This window comes from Lynx canadensis, chromosome A1, assembly GCF_007474595.2.
Source record: "Lynx canadensis isolate LIC74 chromosome A1, mLynCan4.pri.v2, whole genome shotgun sequence".
Taxonomy (NCBI): Eukaryota; Metazoa; Chordata; class Mammalia; order Carnivora; family Felidae; genus Lynx; species Lynx canadensis.
Window position 1 is genome coordinate 72,292,652 of NC_044303.2, and position 20,334 is coordinate 72,312,985.

Genomic DNA, 20,334 nt, shown 5'->3' on the forward strand with positions numbered 1-20,334 from the left:
TAGCAAATGGACTGATAATAGAGAGCTAAATAAAATAGGTGCTGTGCTCGATGTTATCACATACACTGGGATCTGAAAACAAAATGGAACAGTGGCTGGATTTTGTTGTAGGGCCCTGGTCTGGAGAGTTTAGTCGCTAGTGACCTTTAAATGGTAAAGGTTTTGAAGGCATGTCTCTCTCTCAATATATGAACTTTTTGGAATTTGAGATCTGTTAAAATCAATTCCCTTTGTTGTTAATACGAAACGAAACATTTAAAACATTAATCTCTCTGTAAAATGATTATGCCTTATACCTTGTCATTTAGAAAGAAAGTTGAAACCAGGGGTTTCAATTCTGTGACTGCCTTTTATACTGTCCCAAAAGACCAAGCAGTTCTTTGCTTTTTTTTTTCCAAAACGAACCCACATTATTTATTTCATTTCTATAATTCCTAAAATGTGCTTGTTGCCAAGCATTCCATTTAAATGAATAAAAAGAGAGAGAGGGAAAAGCCTGTTTACTGGTCAAATTTTAGACCACTATGGAAGAGCCTTACTGAATCGAGACTAAAGTAATTGGCCTTAAATGTCAAAATGAGCTTGAATGTAATTAGAAGCAGAGCAGACATCAGAACCTGATGCCTACGCCAGCAGCAAATTACTTTCGGTAGAGCCTACACTTAAATATAATTTCAGGAGTAAAAGGAAAGATGGCAGAAACTCATTTGCAAAAGCCAGTGAATCCTTTTCTAGTCCTGAAAGTGTCTGGAGGTGTATCCAAACATCTCTTTTCTTTCAAATGGCCATGCTTGGGTTCACTTTTACATATAACACCGTAAGTGACAATACAGACAAAAATCATGGATTTGTACAGTCTCCTAGGATTTCTTTCAGGGTAATTGTCCTTAAAATGACATAAGGAGAGATACTGAGTCATGACTAGCATTTTACATGGTGCTTTACAACCCCTGAAGCATTTAATTGTCCCTTATGCAGAGGAACTTGAACAATAACCCCGCGAATTACTACTGTACATATTATACCCCGTACGGAAGTGCAGGGGCCTTACATGATTAATCAAGGCCTGCAGGAAAGCAAATGGTGGGGCCAGGTATCTAGGCTGGTCTTAAAATTCCTGCTGTCCTTTTGAATATTGCAGGTAGTATAAATCTGAAGAACTAGTAATTGCTGACTTCTTTTCACAATTTAAATTACTAAAACAAACAGTATAATATTCAACTTTTATAAATTTTGAAAATTTTGTGGTATTTAAAATTTTTACCTTCTTTGTCTTACATAGTATCGGGTACGTATCTAGAACCACAAGTTAAGCTCAACTGATTAATGGAAAATAGGTATCTGTAGTATTTTCTCCTCTTTGCTAAAATAAACTCCACTCATTAACATTTTTCCACATGGAAAGGACATAATGTTTTCATTTTCATGAGAATCTAAAATTACAGAATTTTAATTTGTTTTAATAATAAAAATATGTTAATCATTTATGACTTAAATGTTAAAGTGCCCATGTTGGAAACATTTATCTTAAGGGAAAAAAAAATCAACATGAACTGACTGAACTTAAATTTTTCCCCTAACAGTCTTTCTTGAGGAGCATGATATTTTTAGTTGAAAGGTATACTTCCCACCGATTATGTTAAAATAATTTTGAAATGCAGCCATCTCGCTGACAGAACAAACAGCTGTGAAAATGAGACCTGGAGGTTTATGCAAATAGGAAACTTCTGAATTAATTTTCTTCATAGAACAGACTGTCAAGTTTCTGGGAGTATTTATGCCCTATTTCTTAATTAGTGATTTTGCTAATGTCAGTCATATTAAATTTTCATGATGTAAATGATGCATTTCATTGGCAAATATGCGCTATAAAATTGCAGATGAAAGTTGACGTTCTACTTTTGGTGCAATAAAGATCTTGTAACATATACAGAAGAAACAGTGCTCCTGAAAACACAGCTGTGTGTCCTGTTGTTAAACAAGCAGAGGATTTATTAAGAAAACTTCTGTAACTAAAGTACCATGGAGTCTACCTAGGAAATTTCAGTGTTTCCTGACTATCGGTTTGTAAAACAATGCTTAAGAACGAGGTTTTTCAGGGCACCGAGGTGGCTCAGTCGGTTAAGCATCTGATGTCAGCTCAGGTCATGATCTCACAGTTCATGAGTTCAGGCCCCATGTGAGCTTTGTGCTGACAGCTCAGTCTGGAGTCTGCTTTAGATTCTGTCTCTCTCTCTCTCTCTCTCTCTCTCTCTGCCCCTCCCCTGCTCACACTCTGTCTGTCTGTCTGTCTCTATCTCTCTCAAGAATAAACAAACATTAAAAAAATTATATATATAAAGAACCAGATTTTTCTATTTGGCTTCAAACAGAAAGCAACTCTGGTCAGAAAAAGCTTAGGGGTTTGCATTAAAAAAACCAACCAAACAAACAATAACCCTACATGTTAGAAATGGAGTGTGCCACTGTTTGCTCTCTTTGAATGGGATTTGATGCTCATCTTTCTTCACTAAGTCCACAAAAAATGAGCTAGCTTTACCGCAAATTATATTGTCTACTCTTCTATCACACATAAATTTCAAGTTTTGCTTCTAATCTGATAGTGCTTATTTAGTTCTCTAACACCTTGAAAATAGATTTGATAGTTGTTTACAAATAAATATTTAATTGAAATGATTTGACGTTAATAAAGCTGATTTTACAAGTCATGAATTAAAATTAGTCTTATTATATGACTAAAATTAGTCTTGTAGAATTTTTTATTTCTCAGGTAAGAGTAGATATATAAAGGGAAGCATTATATTCTACCATTCTTTTCTGGGTGTATATATGTATTTGAAATAAAACTGAACTCAGTTACAAATATAGTTTCTATTATGCTTTTTTAATATGCTATCATCACAATTAGTGTCGCCCATGGCTTACCTCAAAAATACAGTTTTGATAACTGTATGATATGCCACCACATTTAAAATTTATTTAGACTTTCCAGATGGTTGGACATTAAAGTTGTCTCAAAATTTTCACATTAAATAATGCCACAAAGAGCATTTTTTGAAGATCAGTCTTTGTATGCATCTCTGGTTATTTTCTTGGAGTAGATTTCTAGAAATGCAACCATTAGATCAAAGAGTAAAAATGCTTTTTAGTGTCTTCATATATAATGAAAAACGGATTTCCAGAAAAGTTACACAAATGTTCACTGCCACACGCAATGTGTGAGAGGGCTTTCTGCCAGCAGTGCACGTGACCATTAGCCAAAAAATAAAATAACAAATAAATCTTGTCCATTCAACACTTTCTTCCTGACATGCATTATAAATTAAGGTTGTTTTCCTTTGATCTGAAAAATTATTTATAGTGGTTATTTTCGACTTGTTTGAAAAGTCAAGTGTGTTCTGCTTTTAGGCCCAGAAATTTCTTGATCATCAAGAAAGATGAAAGATGATATTTTCTTTTTGTTTTCTACATTTTCACACTTCACATTACCTTGCTCTAACTCATCAGGAAGATATTTCGATACATAGTATGAGGAGACTTTGGTATTGCCTATATTGCTTGTTTGAGAACAATTTGTCTTGTAATTGTGATGCTTTCTTTGCCAAATGTTTTTTAATGCATGCATTAAATGCATTTAATGCATGTTTGTCCGTTCATCTATACGTTAACCCTAAATCACATTCTATTATTGTCGCCTTGTACATTTTCTTGTTAGTTCTTATCAATTTTTGATGATGTTCCTTACTGCTTTATTTTAAACAACATCTATAATGTGGGGGAAATACTTCCTTAATAGGTTGTTTTGGGGATCACATTAGATATATGTGGATATCTATGTGTGTATGTATGTATCTCTCTTTTTACCTATGAAAAGTTCTTGTTCTGAGGGCCTCACATGTAAAAAGTCTCATATAGTAATTATTATTATTGATAATAATGATCCCTGGGGAAACGTCTTTCTTGACTTAGTTAGAAATAATTATGCTTCTCTAGGAAATAGTTCATTTTCATCTCATAATCATCTTTCATCTATCTAAGTCTACTTTTGCTAGAAAAACTGGAGTCACACTTGTGGCTGAACTCCAGCAGATATGGATGTCCTCATGGTTCACTTTTGTGATTTGAATTTCGTTTGTTGCATTCATTGTAATTTCATTTTGCTTTCCCGTTAGATTAATCTCTTAAATTTTGATTAAATTGGATAAGGATTATAGCCAGGTCAATAAAAGGTCTTCCTCAAAAGAGTGCCCATCTGGACTCAGGCTTGGACTCTAAAGATGTTTTACTCAAGGAATAGTTTCTGGTAACTGCAGTTCAGTGGAACCAGGGATGGTAATACACAACAGAAAAGACAGCTGTCTGTGCGTGATTCATACTGCATTAAAACTGCCCCTTTAAAAAGGAAGCGGCAGCCAGATATAATTTTATCATTAGCCATGATGAATCGCCACACAAGAAAATTCAGCTAGAAGCAAAAACAAACAAACAAAAAATCCAACAACAACAACAAAAACAAAGAAACTCAAAAACCAAAAAACAGCCCTCTGATTTTATAGCAGGAAGAAATAAAATTATTTTTAAAAACTTTTTGGGGGGGAGATGGTGACATTAAGCTATATCACTAAATTACTTTGGAATTTTTAAAACAAGGTGCTAGTTTCTATCACAGCACCAGGTCCAGACATGGATGAAGGCCTTGGATGGCCTAAAGCCTTTGATGGGACCAACTTTAAGAGACTGTAGAAGATATGACACGTAATGGCCACACAGAAAAAATGAAACTTACCTCCCTGCCTGCCCTGATGCTGCTGCAATTCCTCAATCATAAATTTTTGTCTTGGTCAATAAAAACGAAATTTTGTTCAGTGAAAATATCTCCTCAGAGAAATACATTTCTTCCAGTGTAACTAACCTTCCTTAAAATAGCTCATCTGCTCTTCTCCAGGAAGAAAATAAGAAAGAGTGAAATCTTCAACAGCTTCCCTCTGTCATGATCCCAACCTCTGAAAACACCCTGTTGTCTGGCTCCAGACCAACACTGCAGTTCCTTTTTCATCCATCCCTCCATGCCAGTGATTCTCCATGTCTCTGATTTACTCATTCTGTCTTCCTGAAATGGGATATTCTCATCTAATGCCGTTACCCAAATCTCTGATCTGTGGAAACCACATGCACCCCTGAAGACCACTCTTCAGAAAGCTTTGGAAGCAGACCCTTCCTCTTATTAAAACAAGTGATTTTTGGAAGCTCTGTGCTTAGCACATAGTAGGGCTCCCAGAATTTTAAAATATTCTCCAGATAATCTGTGATGTCATATTTCACCTTTTGGCTTATTTAGAGTTCTTTCTTATGTGTCTACTATGGGAAAGTTTGACTTCTTCCTTACGCTCTTGACTATGTTACAAGTTAAAGAGGGCAGTTGGTATGTTTGTTCATGTGTGTATGCCTCATGGTTCCATCATATAGAGAATGTGGGCTAAATTACCACAGCAACAAAACACATACACAATTTAGTTAGTCTTCATTGTGAATGGATGTATCTGGTATTTTGTGGAAAATGGATTTCAATGGTGTAGGAGATTAGGGGGGCACAAAATGAGATTGTGAGAATCAATAATTAAATTGCAACCGAATGCAAACAAATGAGGCTTCAGATGGTGGCCTAGCCTCAGGTGTATCTGTAGGAAAAAAAAAAGAAACCTATCCATCTGAAAGATAGTCACTGGAGTGGGTTTTTTTAATTCTCAAAATATATTAGTGAGCCTTAGTAATCTGATCTATAGGAAAAAAAAAACTGATTAGCCCTCCCTCCCCAAATTCTGTATAAAATGCAACAAGCATCCTTTTAAAGGCCTACTTAAGATCCCAAGACAATAATTGAAACCCTAGTACCAAAAACTAATATGCAGCTTGGGTCAAAAAAAGACAATCTTAGGGGATTACAGTCTGTGGCAGACTTAGGTTTTTCATGTACTGTCAGGCATAAGGGGCAAAGTCACAGGCCCTGGAAAGATGGAGGTTGCTAACTGAGATCCTTGAGTAAGGCTGGATATTCACTGGACTTCACCAGAGATTGACAAAAAAAAAAAAAAAAAAAAAAAAAAAAAAAAAAAAAAATCCTCACAAAAGGAGATGATGGAAAGGAGCTTGTGTGTCTTGACCAGGGTACACACATGTGGAATCCTATTACGACACAGCCAGCACAGCAGAACCATGGGGAATGGATAGACTAGTCAATAAATGGTACTGTGACAATGGGTTATCCAATGGAAATAAATAAGATTGCTCCTATCTCACAGCAACCACAAAAATCATTCAGGTTAATGAAGAGCTAAATGTTGAAAGTAACACACAGCCTGACAAGACCAAGTATGGCTGAGTTGTGAAGCAGAGAACATTCCTATGTCCTGCTGATAGCATATACACTGGGGAAATTGCGTTGGAATGCAATGCAAGTTTATCATACCTGCTGAAGTTGGAGGTATCTTTATTCTAAGACTCAGCAATTCTATTCCTAGCTACATACCCCCCCAAAATGTTCACATGTGCACAAGCTAATTTGCAATGTTCAGATTAGCATTATTTGGAATTATAAAATATTAGAAACAAACATCCAAAACCTGCATGCATTCATTTTCTATTTCTGTGTTACAAATCATTACAAACTTAGCACCTTAAAACAATATTTATTTCTTATCTGTAGTTTCTGTAGGTTAGAGATGTGGGCACAGTATAACTGGGTTCTCTGCTCAGGATCTCAGAGGCTGAAATAAAAGTGTGGGCTGGGCCGTGTCTCATTGGAGCCTCATTCAGATTGTTACCAGAATTCAGTTCCTATGGCTGTAGGACTGAGGATCCTGTCTTCTTGAAGCCACAGTCCCTAAAGGCCACCCACAGGTCCTAACCACATGACCCTTTAACATGACAACTTATTTCTTCAAAGCCACAAGAGACTCTTGCTTCAAATGCCTCTTCAGAAGAGCCCGTCCCTCTGAATGGGTCAGGCACACCCAAGATAATCTCCTTTTTGATGGATTCCAAATTAACTGATTAGTAGCCTATTCACAGATGTGAAATTCCATCCTATTTGTGAGTCCTGCCCAAACCGATGAGGAATTCACTTACCATGCAGGAGAATGGGAAAACAAATTGTCAAGTGTTTATATAAATAGTGCATTATAAATATAATGCAATATATAGGTTGCATATTATACTGCAAGGAAAATAAATTTTAAAAAATTACATGTACTCATCGGTAATCTCACAAACATAGCAAAAAAAAGCCAATTAGCAGAAGAAACAGTATATATGAGACCATAATAAGGTAGGTTTAAATATGCAAAAAGATACGTGATTTTCAGTTGATGCTTCTTTATGCATTAAAGCATAAAGGAATGCACTAAAAGCCTAAACACAAAATTCGAAAAGTGTTTCTCTATGAGCAAGAAGGGAGTGATGAAGAAGAGGCATTCAGGGCCTTCAGATGTGCTCTAATGTGCTTGTCAAGCTGTGTATGGCTACGAAGAATACATTTTATTATTCTTTGCATGTCTGAAACATTTCATGAGAAAATAATTATAAAGTCTGAACTAATAATTCTACTTTTGAAGATAAAATGTATCGTGACTTGAGGCACCTGGGTGGTTCAGTCAGTTAAGGTGTCCGACTCTTGGTTGCAGCTCAGGTCATGATTTCATGCTTGGTGAGATCAAACCCCATGTTCAGACTCCACGCTGTCAATATGGAGCCTGCTTCAGATTCTCTCATCTCCCTGTCTCTCTTTGCCCATCCTCTGCACACTTGTGCTCTCTCTCTCGTTCTCTCAGATAACTAAACTGTATATATATGTATAGATATATATATATATGTATATTATATATATATACACATACACATATATACGTATATGTATATACACATATATATGTGTATGTGTGTATATATATATATACATATCATATATATACATATATACCTTGACTTATTAGAATGTAATCAGACTCGCTTAACTACATCTGGCAAAAAATGCAAAAAAATTAAGGAGCAAGTTGTTTCTTTACATTTCTCAGTAATTCTTTCAGTACAGTTAAAAGCCATTTTGGTGGTGAGAGAGGGAAATTAATTGTAATTAAGTGTTTTATCTCATTTACTGCTTATATTGTATAACTGCATTGGATATGGTTTTATAAGTGAACTCAACAGAGCAAGTCATTTGCATTTAGAGAATGCCAATTAAGAAACATACGAAATACATAATATTAAAATACAATACCTGCTCTCATGGAGGTAGTTTATTGCTTCTGAATAAAAACTCCCCATTGGAAGAACTGAGGAACAAATGAGGCCCATGGATTATGACTTTAGTGAGAGTTTACAAGGAATAAAGATATTGAGTTGGTGAAAGGATGCACAGTGGATATTTACTGCATGTGTTTTAGTAAACTTAGAGGCAAGTTGTTTGTACAATAAATGGAGAGATAAACTGAACAAAAGCCTTAGTGAAACTGCGCGCATAAGCTTTGTCAGGCAGCTATGGGAAACACACAATTTGTTTTGTTTTGTTGAAGAAAGACTGGTGGCTCTTTCCTGTGCCAACCGGTGGTCCTTAGGACCTGCACAGGCTGTCCATCATGAAAGGTTAATCTAATTGTCTCCTTCTAACATAAGTTATTAGTCCCAACAATAGTCCCAGAACTACAGGATCCTGCCTCACAGCAGGACTTGATCTTCCTTGGGATTCTACTTAGCAGTGAAGTGTCTGTTTGGTCCAAATTAGAAGAGAAAGTTATTGGTTGAGATGACAAAATGGTTTTATTAAATTCTATCAATATATCTTCCTCTCCCCCCCCCCACCCCCTCCATTAACAAATGTCAAGCTTCTCTTCTCCATCTCATGGGACTGTATGCTGAGGCTCCACTGGTTGTTTCCGCCCTGACCCTCCCAATGACTTGGATCCCAAGGCATTGGCATCAGCATCGTGGTACATGCTTTGGGAGAAGAGAGCACGGTGCTGCTACCCTCAAGATACTTGAGGTCTAGCAGAGGCAACAGGAGCTTGCACAAAATTGATGGTGTGGTCACGAAAGTGGACAACTGCCATAAACAGAGGGGGAGCAGGAATCCACTCTGTGCCAGGCCTTGTGCTGGCTTCTCTGCAGGTACTATTTGGACATCTTGGGAAGGAGCTGAAGCCCAGGTGCTTCAGGTGAGAGAAAATTAAAACACCAGTCCTCCTCCTACCACGTGTGTATTTACATGCCCACAGGGTATATCAAAGCTTTAGAGATGAGAGATGCGAGAGAGAAACCTTGTCCAAACCCTGGGTCTGACCACTGTAGTAGTTTTGTGGTGTTTCTCCAATAGTCATCTCTTCCCACATGACTCATCTAAGCCATCCTCTTGGCTCAGCCATCTTGTGAATGATTCGTTAGGAACAACCAAGTTACCCAATCCTGCCAATGAACAGTGACAGCAAGTGTGCTGGGGGAAGTAGAAAATGGTACCAGGAAAAAGTGTCCTTGCTCCTTGAAGATGACCCTCTTCTTCCTCAAGATTTTATCACAAATTCTGGAAATATTGCATCCATTTTGCTAACACACTAAGACAACACATGGAGAAAATAACTGCAGTAGTTTTCTTGGGCTGCTGTAACCAAGTACCAAAAACTAAGTGTCTTAAAAGCAAGGGAATTTATTATCTCACAGCTCAGCAGTCTGAAATCAATGTGTTGGCAGGACTATGCTCCCTCTTAAGGATTCTCCCGTTTTCTAGCTTCAGGTGTTTTCCAGCATCCTTGGAGGCCTTGGTTTGTAGATGTCACTCCATCACAGGGCTGTCTTCTCCACATGTGTTTTCATATCATTTCCCCTCTGTGTGTGTCTGTGTCTGTGTCCAAATCTCTTCTTTTATAGAATATCAGTCATATTGGATTAGGGCCCAATGTATGACCTCATGTTAACTTAATCACCTCTATTTCCAAATAAGGTAATATTTTGGGTTACTAGACATATATTTTTAGGGCACATATTCAGCCCACAACAGAATTTCAGTGAAAGATTCAGAGTCTTGGCTTTCTGGTTTACCTAATCTCAAGTTTTGTGAGAAAATTTCCTAATTGTTCAAGTTGATTGGGGTCAAGATTTCTGCTACTTACTTCCTGCCAAAGCATTCTGATAGAATTATGCAGACATTTCAGATGGATAAGGGTTAGGAGATGGAGAGTAAAGGGGTTCCCAGAGTAAGGGGACAGCAGTGGAAGAAAGAATCTGGGATGTTGAGCCTGATACAGTGTGGAAGGATCACAGAAGTTTTCTTTGGTCTAGCATTGTTATTCATTCCTCAGTGAAAACCTATTCACTGGGAAGTGTTGTGCGAAGCATGGAGGATTTAATGAGCAAGATAGATGCCCTCTCTGCCTTTGGAAGATGTGATGGGGGAAATCCTGAATATGAGCCCAAAGAGGTAACTGGCGATAGAGAAGAGAAGATACTGAAAACTCTAGCAAATGTTGGTATCGTGAGGGAAAGGAAGACCTTGAAACATTTTAAACAGGAGAGTTCCAAGGAAACAGTTTAAATTTTGCTACAAATGGAGATGGGTCGAGAAATGGCCACTGAGGCAGAGACCCATTAGGGAACTTGTGGAATAACACAAGTGAAAATCCTTTAGGACCTCTCTGCCTTCAAGTGTTTCAGGAAGTAGCTGGGGTCCTTCAGTGTTGGCTGGAGCTCTGTCAGAGAGTCAATGCAGTGGGCAATCACTTTGTGTGCCCAGGCTGCTGTTTTAGGAATTCACATGTTCCTGTTAGGTCCTCTTAGAGGGTTTCACAGTGGGCTGCTGGGCCCAAGATACAAATCCAATCAAACAGTGTTTAATTTCATATCCAGTCCTATTTCCTTAGAGAGAATATGCCACCCAGATGTCTGGGTCCAAATCTGGTTCACGAAAGAGCCACAGAAAAACTCTTTGCCAGGCACAAAGACTGAGGCTGGTTTGCCAAGTCAGGTTGGCTCTGCCTCTGTTGGATTCCTTCAAGATGGGTGTTCTCCTAGCATCTCTCATGGGCGCACATAGTTTATTCTGCATTCCATAGCTCTAAGTACGTATAAGAAAAATCACATGATGCATCCCAAAGTAAAACAGGAACTTGAAGACTCAGCACTTGTTCTTATTATCTTTACTTGACTCCCACCATCTCGGAGGCTGGTGCCCGCTAACCATATCTTGTGCACTTTGGCTACACCATAATTAACCAACCTACCACAACACCAACCCGTGGATAATGAGGGAGATGCTCTATAAGAAGGGAACGGAGTAAGACCCATGGATGAGTGTCTGAACAGAAATCTACCATCGACTATCATGTGTTTTTAACCATCTTTTCTGATGATTTCCTGTCAGGCACGTAGCACCAACGGATGATGCTTTGTGTGACTGGGAATGATAATGACTACTTTTTGTAGCTGCAATGTTTTCAACATTTCTTGCAAAATTTGATTATTTTTCAGGGATTTAATGCATAATGCGTTCATGTGCGAGGAAAATTCTACTCCTAGTCATTTCACACATTTAGGCTGTCAACCCCGTCAGCTGCGGAATCACTGATTAGGGGGCCCCATAGCTGCCTGGCTGCTTTCATTAAGATGGTCAAAGTAATCAGGCAGAAAGGCACAATTGAGTAATTGGAGACCTGAAAACGTAATGCTACTTGATTACTATTATGGCTGGAAAATAGAGCAAATCCCAAGGGGCTAAGTCGGGTGGCTCTGAAGCAGCCTGATCTTTTATACAGAATCTAATATACTGACTTCAAATATATTGTATTATATAGAATAAAACATTAAAAATGCTTCTAAGAGTTGGATTTTGTATATTTTGTATGTATGGTATATTATTAAATCCACATAATGGTATGAGGAAAATGCTATTGTTACCTACGTTTTAGATGTGAGAAAATAAAAGCTTAATGACTAATTTGTCTAGTATCATATAGCTAAGAAGTGAGGGAGCAGTGATAAGAAATCAGATCTGTATGACAAGAAGTGCAAACTCTTATCTGTGATGCCTTCTTAATATATTCAAAAATTCTTGAAAATACCTAAAATTTCTCTTTCTTTTTTTCTTCTTCTTCTTTTTTTTTTTTTTTGGTAGCTCATTTAGTGGCAGAAAGTCAATCTTACCTAAGACTTATTTATTGTCCTTATTTATTCTTCTTTGCCCAAAGGCTGATGTTTTGCTAAAGAAACATTTGTGTATTGATTACAGAGTGCTGACTCAAACAAATTAAACCAAGAAGGGAGTGATATCACCCTTGTAATATCTAGAATATTCTGAACTCCAAAAGCCATCTGGCTCCAAGAGGCTTTGGCTAAGAAATATAAAATCGGTGATGTGAGATTAGAGGAGACAGTAAAAGATGAAGATAAGATTTGACGTTAAGAGAAGACTGTGGGGGCCGCCTGGGTGGCGCAGTCGGTTGAGCGTCCGACTTCAGCCAGGTCACGATCTCGCGGTCCGTGAGTTCGAGCCCCGCGTCGGGCTCTGGGCTGATGGCTCAGAGCCTGGAGCCTGTTTCCCATTCTGTGTCTCCCTCTCTCTCTGCCCCTCCCCGTTCATGCTCTGTCTCTCTCTGTCCCAAAATAAATAAACGTTGAAAAAAAAAATTAAAAAAACAAAAAAAAAAAAAAAGAGAAGACTGTGTACATAAAGAAGGGGACAGGGGGTGGTTTTCTTTTTAGGATCCCCTGTTCCTAGAACAATGGCTGGCCCTAAGTGGGCCTTCAATACTGTGTGCTGAATTAACCTGGGCTCAGAGATGGACTGTGACAATGACAGTCTCAGTGTCATTCTGAACGATGGCGCTCTGCAATTTTCATTTCCCCAGTGACGGGGCACACAAAGAGAGAAGGTGGGCTTAGTGACATCACTGTCATCTTTGCTTGCATGCCCCCAACCCTGAAGAAGAGCTGAGCCTCTTGTTGAAGAGTCTGGCTCCAGGACAATAGCATCCTATGTGGCCCGACCCCAGGCACTGGAGAGGCTCTGCCCCACAAGCTGGCAGGGTGGGCTGCCATCCCCACACCACATTTGGTGCACAGTCTGTCTCTGGAGGGAGATTCAGGCAGAAACTCGGCACGCCCCACTCCAGGTGGCCATGCTCTTAGGAACAGCCACATTCCTAGCTTGGGTGCTTCTGTTCTGAGAGTCACATCAAGAGGCCTCAGCTGAGGCACTTTTCCCTATTCTTCCTGCCACAATACACTCACCCATCTGACACTCATCCAGTGCTGTTCAGTGTGGAAAATGGAATGCTGGGAGCCAGTGGCTTGTACTGTGGTAGTAGGAAAATAAAGACTGGCTGTGACTCTCAGTTTGGCTTGCTGTCCTACATCACCACCTCCATGCAGGACGTGTCAACACTTGTCTAAGAGCAATCCTTGTGCCTATGCTCTGGATGCCTTCTTCAAGAACCCTTTGCTATTATCCTCTGTGTCTCCTACATCTTCAACCTCACCTTCTACTTGCTTGTTCTCAACGAACATTTAAATACAACCACACTTTCATCCAACTTAACCCTTCCTTGGTCTTGTATCCTCCTCTTACCATTGGCCTTGCTTTCTCCTTTACCTTCTGGAACAAGAAAGGCTCACCGCACACCTTTAGCATATTCTGTCCCCAAACCCAGGACACTGTGTTCCTCCACTTTGATTGTCTATGTACAACTGTTCTTTAGTGACTGTTCCAAGAAGCCTACTTGGACGTTTCCATTCCTGGTTACAGATCTTAGTTCTGGGTTCTCAGAGCACCTCGTGCCTGCCTCTATCATGCTTTGCATTTACTTACTTGGCACGCCCTTCAACTGAGAATTTCCTGAAGACTGGGGATATAGTCGTGTTTCTGTCCTAAGATCACCAAAATTGCCTGGCTCTTTATACACACTCAACAAATGCTTGGTGATGCATAACAAATTTAGCACGAGGTTAAAAAAAATAATAACCAGCCTATATAAGACTACCATTTTGAGTACAGACACTTTTGCCTTCAAAGCTTAGTTTTTTAATGTTTATTTCATTTTTGAGGGAATGAGCATGAGCAGAAGATGGGCAGAGAGACAGGGGGACAGAGGATCTGAAGTGGGTTCTGTGCTGACAGCAGCGAGCCCAATGCAGGCTCGAACTTGCAAACCATGAGATGGTGACCTGAGCTGAAGTCTGACACTCAACCGACTGAGCCATATAGGTGTCCCACAAAGCTTATCTTAAAAAAATGAATTAGGGGAGCCTGGGTGGCTCAGTTGGTTAAATGTCCGACTTCGGCTCAGGTCATGATCTCACCATTCGTGAGTTCGAGCCCTGCATCGGGCTCTGTGCTGACAGCTCAGAGCCTGGAGCCTGCTTTGGATTCTGTGTCTCCCTCTCTCTCTGACCCTTCCTCGTTTATGCTCTGTCTCTCTCTGTCTCAAAAATAAATAAAACATTAAAAAATTAAAAAAAAATGAATTATATACTGTTGTTACCCCAAGATAATTCTTCCCATATAAATGGGTATTTCAGCTTATGGTGAAAAAATACATACTTTTTTGTCTTGGTCATTACATTTTTTCATGTTTTTAATTCCACATGGAGTTAAATTTCAGAATCCTTGGTTAGGGGTTGTATTTTCTACATGAATTCTGTTTATGATTGATTTTTGACTTCCTTTTTTAGCCTAAGTGAATTCCTGATGATAATGCAGAGGCATGAACTAGAGAATTTTCCAAAGACATTTCAAATCTGAAGAGTTTATGAATTTTCTTACATTGAAAATCAAAAACTTCCTTCTAGATTATGCTTGACATTAAAATCTATGAACTGTAGGGGCACCTGGGTGGCTCAGTTGGTTAAGCGTCTGACTTTGGCTCAGGTCATGATCTCACAGTTCCTGGGTTTGAGCCATAGGGCTCTGTGCTGACAGACAGCTCAGAGGTTGGAGCCTGCTTCAGATTCTGTGTCTCCCTCTCTGTATGCCCCTCCCCCGTTATCACTCTGTGTGTGTGTGTGTGTGCGTGTGTGTGTGTCTGTGCGTGTCTGTGTGTGTCTGTGTGTGTGTCTCTCTCTCTCAAAAATAAATAATAAATATTAAAAAAAAATTAAAAAATAATATATGAACTGTGAAACAGATTTTGAAATGTCAACTTTCACAGACACAAAAAACAAATTTTATTTTAAGATTCTGCTAGGGGCACCTGGGTGGCTCAGTCAGTTAAGTGTCTTGACTCTTGGTTTCAGCTTAGATCATGATCTCACAATTTTGTGAGTTTGAGCCCCATGTCAGGCTCTACACTGCCAGTGTGGAGCCTGCTTGGGATTCTCTCTTTCTCCTTCTCTCTCTGCCCCTCCCCACTTGTGCTCTCTGTCTCTCCCAAAATAAATTAATAAACTTAAAAAAATACTCTGCTATACTTTCATCTATAGGTACTAAGAACTCTAGCTTTCAACTGGGCTGGTTTTAGCATCTCATTTTATCAGACTATTTCCAGAATTTTACAATTGAGGTATAATCTAACAGTGTTGAAAACAGGCTCAAGTGCCTACACCCTGCAAAAGAGACCATTTTAAATATTAAAACTGAATTATTCCAAGTTATCAAAAATATGCCAGTATTTTTGATCTACTGTTAAAGGGATATTATTTTGATGTTAACTATTATTGCTAAAATGGGAATGATGGATTAAATTGACTGCAGTTTTTATACTTACCCTTGGAAACGTTGTAAACCTGTCCAGTTCTTCAACAAAGCAGAACATCTGAAGACTAATTGCTGACATAACAATCAAGAGGCTGGCAGTAAATACGACCAAACTCCCAAGCTTTTTTCCAGGACCAAATATCTTGTACACAAAGTCTTCTAATGCAGGTGAAATCTTAATAAGTCGAACTACCCGAAGAACCTGTTGTGGGAGAGGAAAACATATGTACTTGATCATTTACTCACACTGAATCTTAAACAAGTTCACACTAAAACCTCATTTTTCACAGTACTTCATAAAATCACACTTTTCCATGTGAGTAGCTACAGACAAAAAGTAACACTACAATAACTAAGATCTTGGTGTATCTCAGTGCCTGCCTTTCTGCCTTTTAGCCAGAGCTCAATAAATCCTGAATGAAGGAAAATGGTGGTAACAAAAGCTTTTTTACATATAATGTGATAATTCAAAGTGCTATTACATTTTCTTTCTTTCTTTCTTTCTTTCTTTCTTTCTTTCTTTCTTTTTAGAGAAAGAGAGAGGGCATGCGAGCTGGGGAGGGGCAGAGAGAGAGAATCCCAAGCAGGCTCCGTGCTGTCAGCACAGAGCCCAACATGGGGCTTGATCTTACAAACTGTGAAATCATAACCTGGGATGAGATTAAGAGTCACATGCTTAATCGACTGAGCCACCCAGGCACCCCTCAAAGTGCTATTAACTAATACATATTGTTGAAATACAATTGGTATTTTTCTTATGTTCAAATGTAGATGAAAGGCTTAATCCAAGATTAGCTATATGTCTCATAAAACAAAGCTTCCTATATATTATTGTACATATAGACTTTTTTTTTTAAGAATCTACTATCAAAGAGTCCTTACTTATGCCTGAGAGTGATACCATAATATCCATTCTATCCTCTCTTTAAATAATAAAACTATCAGAATTTTAGCCTAACAAGTGGCTAGCAAGGACTACATTTTCCAGCCCCACTTATAGCTAGGTGTGGCCAGTCAACTAAGTTCAGATGTAAGGAACATGAAAAGAAGTAATTTTTGCAACTTTTGGCACATTTAATTAAATAAACTTGCCCTGGATACTCTTTATGCTTTCCTCTGGCAGGGAAATTGAAATGAATGGAGTAGCCCCTTTGGACCAGAAATGGAAGCCTTGTATGGAAGCTAACAGATTCAATCCACCTCAACAGGCAGGCTTCCTGCATGACTGTGTGGAGCAGAGCCACCTACTTTCCCTGGACACCCACCAACTACTGGAGAGAAACAAACTTCTGTCTTATGTAAGACTTGCATTTTTAGATCTTTGTTATATCTAAATACACACACATATTTAGATGTTTTGCATATATATAAAGGCAACTCTCCATAGCTTACTGATTAATAAATTCACTCGCTCTTCACTTTAACAAATACTGATTAATTATTATGTGCCAAACATTGTGTTGGACAAATAAGATTCAATGTTTATAAATTACAGAGGGAGTATAATATAAAGGCAAAGCTCCTAAGGGCATATTTATAAGATTAAAAGTATAATTTAGTATGTAATTCAAGGTTGAAATATAAAACATGGAAAAGTAGCAATTTTTCATTAAGTCTGAGATGTCAACATTTTTATATGTGCCTCTGAAAAATAAAAAGTGCTCCCAATTAAAGAATGGCATACCACTGATTATAAGACAGATTCCAGATTTAGAGATAGGAAATAGGAAAACAGGAAAACTATGGTCTTGGCACAAATAAACTATGGTAAGTGGAAAGGTTGTCCAAGATGGTTTGATGAGAGCTTAAGGTGACTGTGAATGCTTTTTTAGTAGCAGAAAATAAATACTCTTCAACAGAGTAAGAGCAGGAAATGCTTTTAAAACCTAGTTTTTAGGGGTGCCTGGGTGGCTCAGTTGGTTGAGTGTCTGACTTCGGCTCGGGTCATGATCTCACAGTTAGTGGGTTCGAGCCCGTTGTCAGGCTCTGTGCTGACAGCTCAGAGCCCGGAACCCGCTTCGGATTCTGTATCTCATTCTCTCTTCACCTCCCCCGCTCATTCTCTCCTTCTCTCTCTCTCTCTCTCTCAAAAATAAACATTAAAAAATTTTTAACCTAGATTTAATTTTTACACATATAAAATAACATATGTTTGGATTTTTCCAGCATCCCTAGCTTCCTACTGTTCCTGATTTTCTTTTGGCAAATCATTTCTGCTCCACTCTTGGTCCATGAGGACCAGAAGGGACTCTGTGATGTCCATGATCCAGGCCGGGAGGGAGTATTCACAATGACCTGAGTCATCCTCAAAACTTTTGTTGGACCTGTAAGAGGTGTGCCATTTTTCATTCCCAATTCACATTACTGTGAGCACCACAGAAATCTTGAGCTCTGGGAGCCATCTTTGCCACTACATGGAGCAAAGCTAGCTTAGGAATAACTGACACAGAAGAAAAGTGAGTGAGGAAATAGACTGAGCCCCCGCGATACCATTTTAGCCTCTGCATCATGCCATACTTGAAGCCACTTTTACTTCCTTAGACTTTGAATTAACAGAATATATTGTGGTGAAATAATAGGAATGTCTACAGAATCCAAATGTAGCCACATGACTAGTAAACTAAATGGACACACATGTAAAGAAGTTGAGAAAACGTATATTTTCTTGTTGCTAATTTTAATTCCTCCCTGCAATACTGAAAAAAGAAAATTTATGTGAAAAATCATGTTGTTCCGAGTAAACATTATGCTATATACATGGTTAAGCTACCAGTTTTCTGTTTGAATTTATATATATTCCCAAATCACACATATTACACTCAGGTCATCTTTCCAAGTAATGAGCAAATAGCTTTATCATAAGAACTATTAAAATATTCACATTCATATTAATATCCTGAATAATTATATGGAAGGATTTCACATTCTTATCAGATTTGTTATTCTCAGATATAAATGATTCAGTATCTAATTGTTAATAGCTAAAATGAGCAAGTTTACAGGAACAATTTAACTGGCTTATAGCTCAACTTTCAATACAGTGTGTTTTCTCCACTTGTATTAAAATCATATTTAAAAGATTGTCTAGGGGCGCCTGGGTGGCTCAGTTGGTTAAGTGTCTGATTTCAGCTCAGGTCATGATACCGCAGCTCGTGAGTTCGAGCCCCACGTCCGGCTCTGTGCTGACAGCTTGGAGCCTGGAGCCTGCCTCGGATTCTGTGTCTCCCTTCTCTCTCTGCCCCTCCCCTGCTCATGCTCTGTCTCTCTCAAAAATGAATAAACTTAAAAAAAAAAAGAAGATTGCCTAAGTAATTTTGAGCCCTATCCCAAATTCTAATAAAACATCCTATGCACATCTGTGCAATTTTGATAAATTAAAATTTCATTAGTTGGAAGAAGCAGAACTTAACATGATTCCTACATGGCCGATTTGATCAGCATTTTCAAAGGGGAAAGCCTGCATCCTTGGAAAGGCAAAGTCCTTATCAGTGACTCTAGTTACGCCTTTTCATCTATTTGGGGATAAATATGCTTTTCACTCTGTTTACCCAATAAAGCCTTTTGATTTGGTGCTTCCACAGACAGGAAATAAAGTAAACCATACTCTCAAAGATAAGCACTGCAGAACATTTTGTGGCTATTTCCAAAGCATATTTTCCTGGTCACATTTCTAAGTCTATCTCTTCAAGATCACTCTGCTAATTACAAGTGAGATACTTCAGAAATTGTATGGCCAAGAATATGGACTATGAAATTAAATTTCTTAGTAATGCGTTTCCATCACTTGTTAGTTATGTGGTCTTGAGCAAGTTATCAAGTGTCTTAGCACTTCAGCGTGCATGCGTGCTCTCTGTCTCCCAGGATTGTGGTGCCTAACCAATAGCATGATGCTCTCGGTCCAGTGCCCAGCACATAGTAAATGCACAATAAATCCCAGCTGATGTCATCATAATTATCCGGTACATCAGAGCTGTAGCATTTTGTAACACTTTATTTCTTCCTACAGGACAATGGTGCCCTATGCTCATTCCAGTCCAGCCATGCTGGCCTTTGTGCTATTCTTCGAACACAGCAAGCATGTTTCTACCTCAGGACAGTTGCCCTGTGGTTCTCTTGGCTTGCCCTTTCATTTCACTCAGTCTCTGCTCAAAAGCAACTTCTTCAGAGAGGGCTGCCATGAGCAACCTATCTAAAATAGCACCCCACCCTCAATCTCCATCCTTTTCACCCTTGTCTCTCCTTTACTGCATTTCCAGAACTTTATTCCACATTCTTTTGTATCCTTGTTTGTGAACTATTTGCCCTCTAGAATGTAAGCTTACTGAGCTAGGGCTCTTCCCTGCATATTTACCTCTGTCCTCCGTTTCTGGAACAGTGCCTGGCACATAGTAGGTGCTCAGTAAATATCATTTGAATAAATAGATGAAGAACACCAATGATTGCTCTCAGAGATAACTGATGTTATAAAGGGAGTCATTTTGTACTAAACTGTTGACTTCACTTAAATGCGAAAATGTGAAATTCACCACCAACACGATGAGGAAAGGCCATGTCAGATGAGAAATGTGAGGACCCACAAGGGAAATCAAAGTGGACCCACGAAGAGC

The 20,334-nt window shown here is 38.7% G+C and overlaps 1 protein-coding gene across 1 annotated transcript in view; it reads right to left on the reverse strand.

The window, feature by feature from the left end:
* Positions 1 to 20,334, reverse strand: part of NALCN (sodium leak channel, non-selective) — a 308,773-nt gene that overhangs the window by 140,822 nt on the left and 147,617 nt on the right. Inside the window, 1 exon segment of the mRNA XM_032592429.1 lies at positions 15,738 to 15,929. Within this exon segment, the coding sequence (XP_032448320.1) occupies positions 15,738 to 15,929 (192 nt within the window).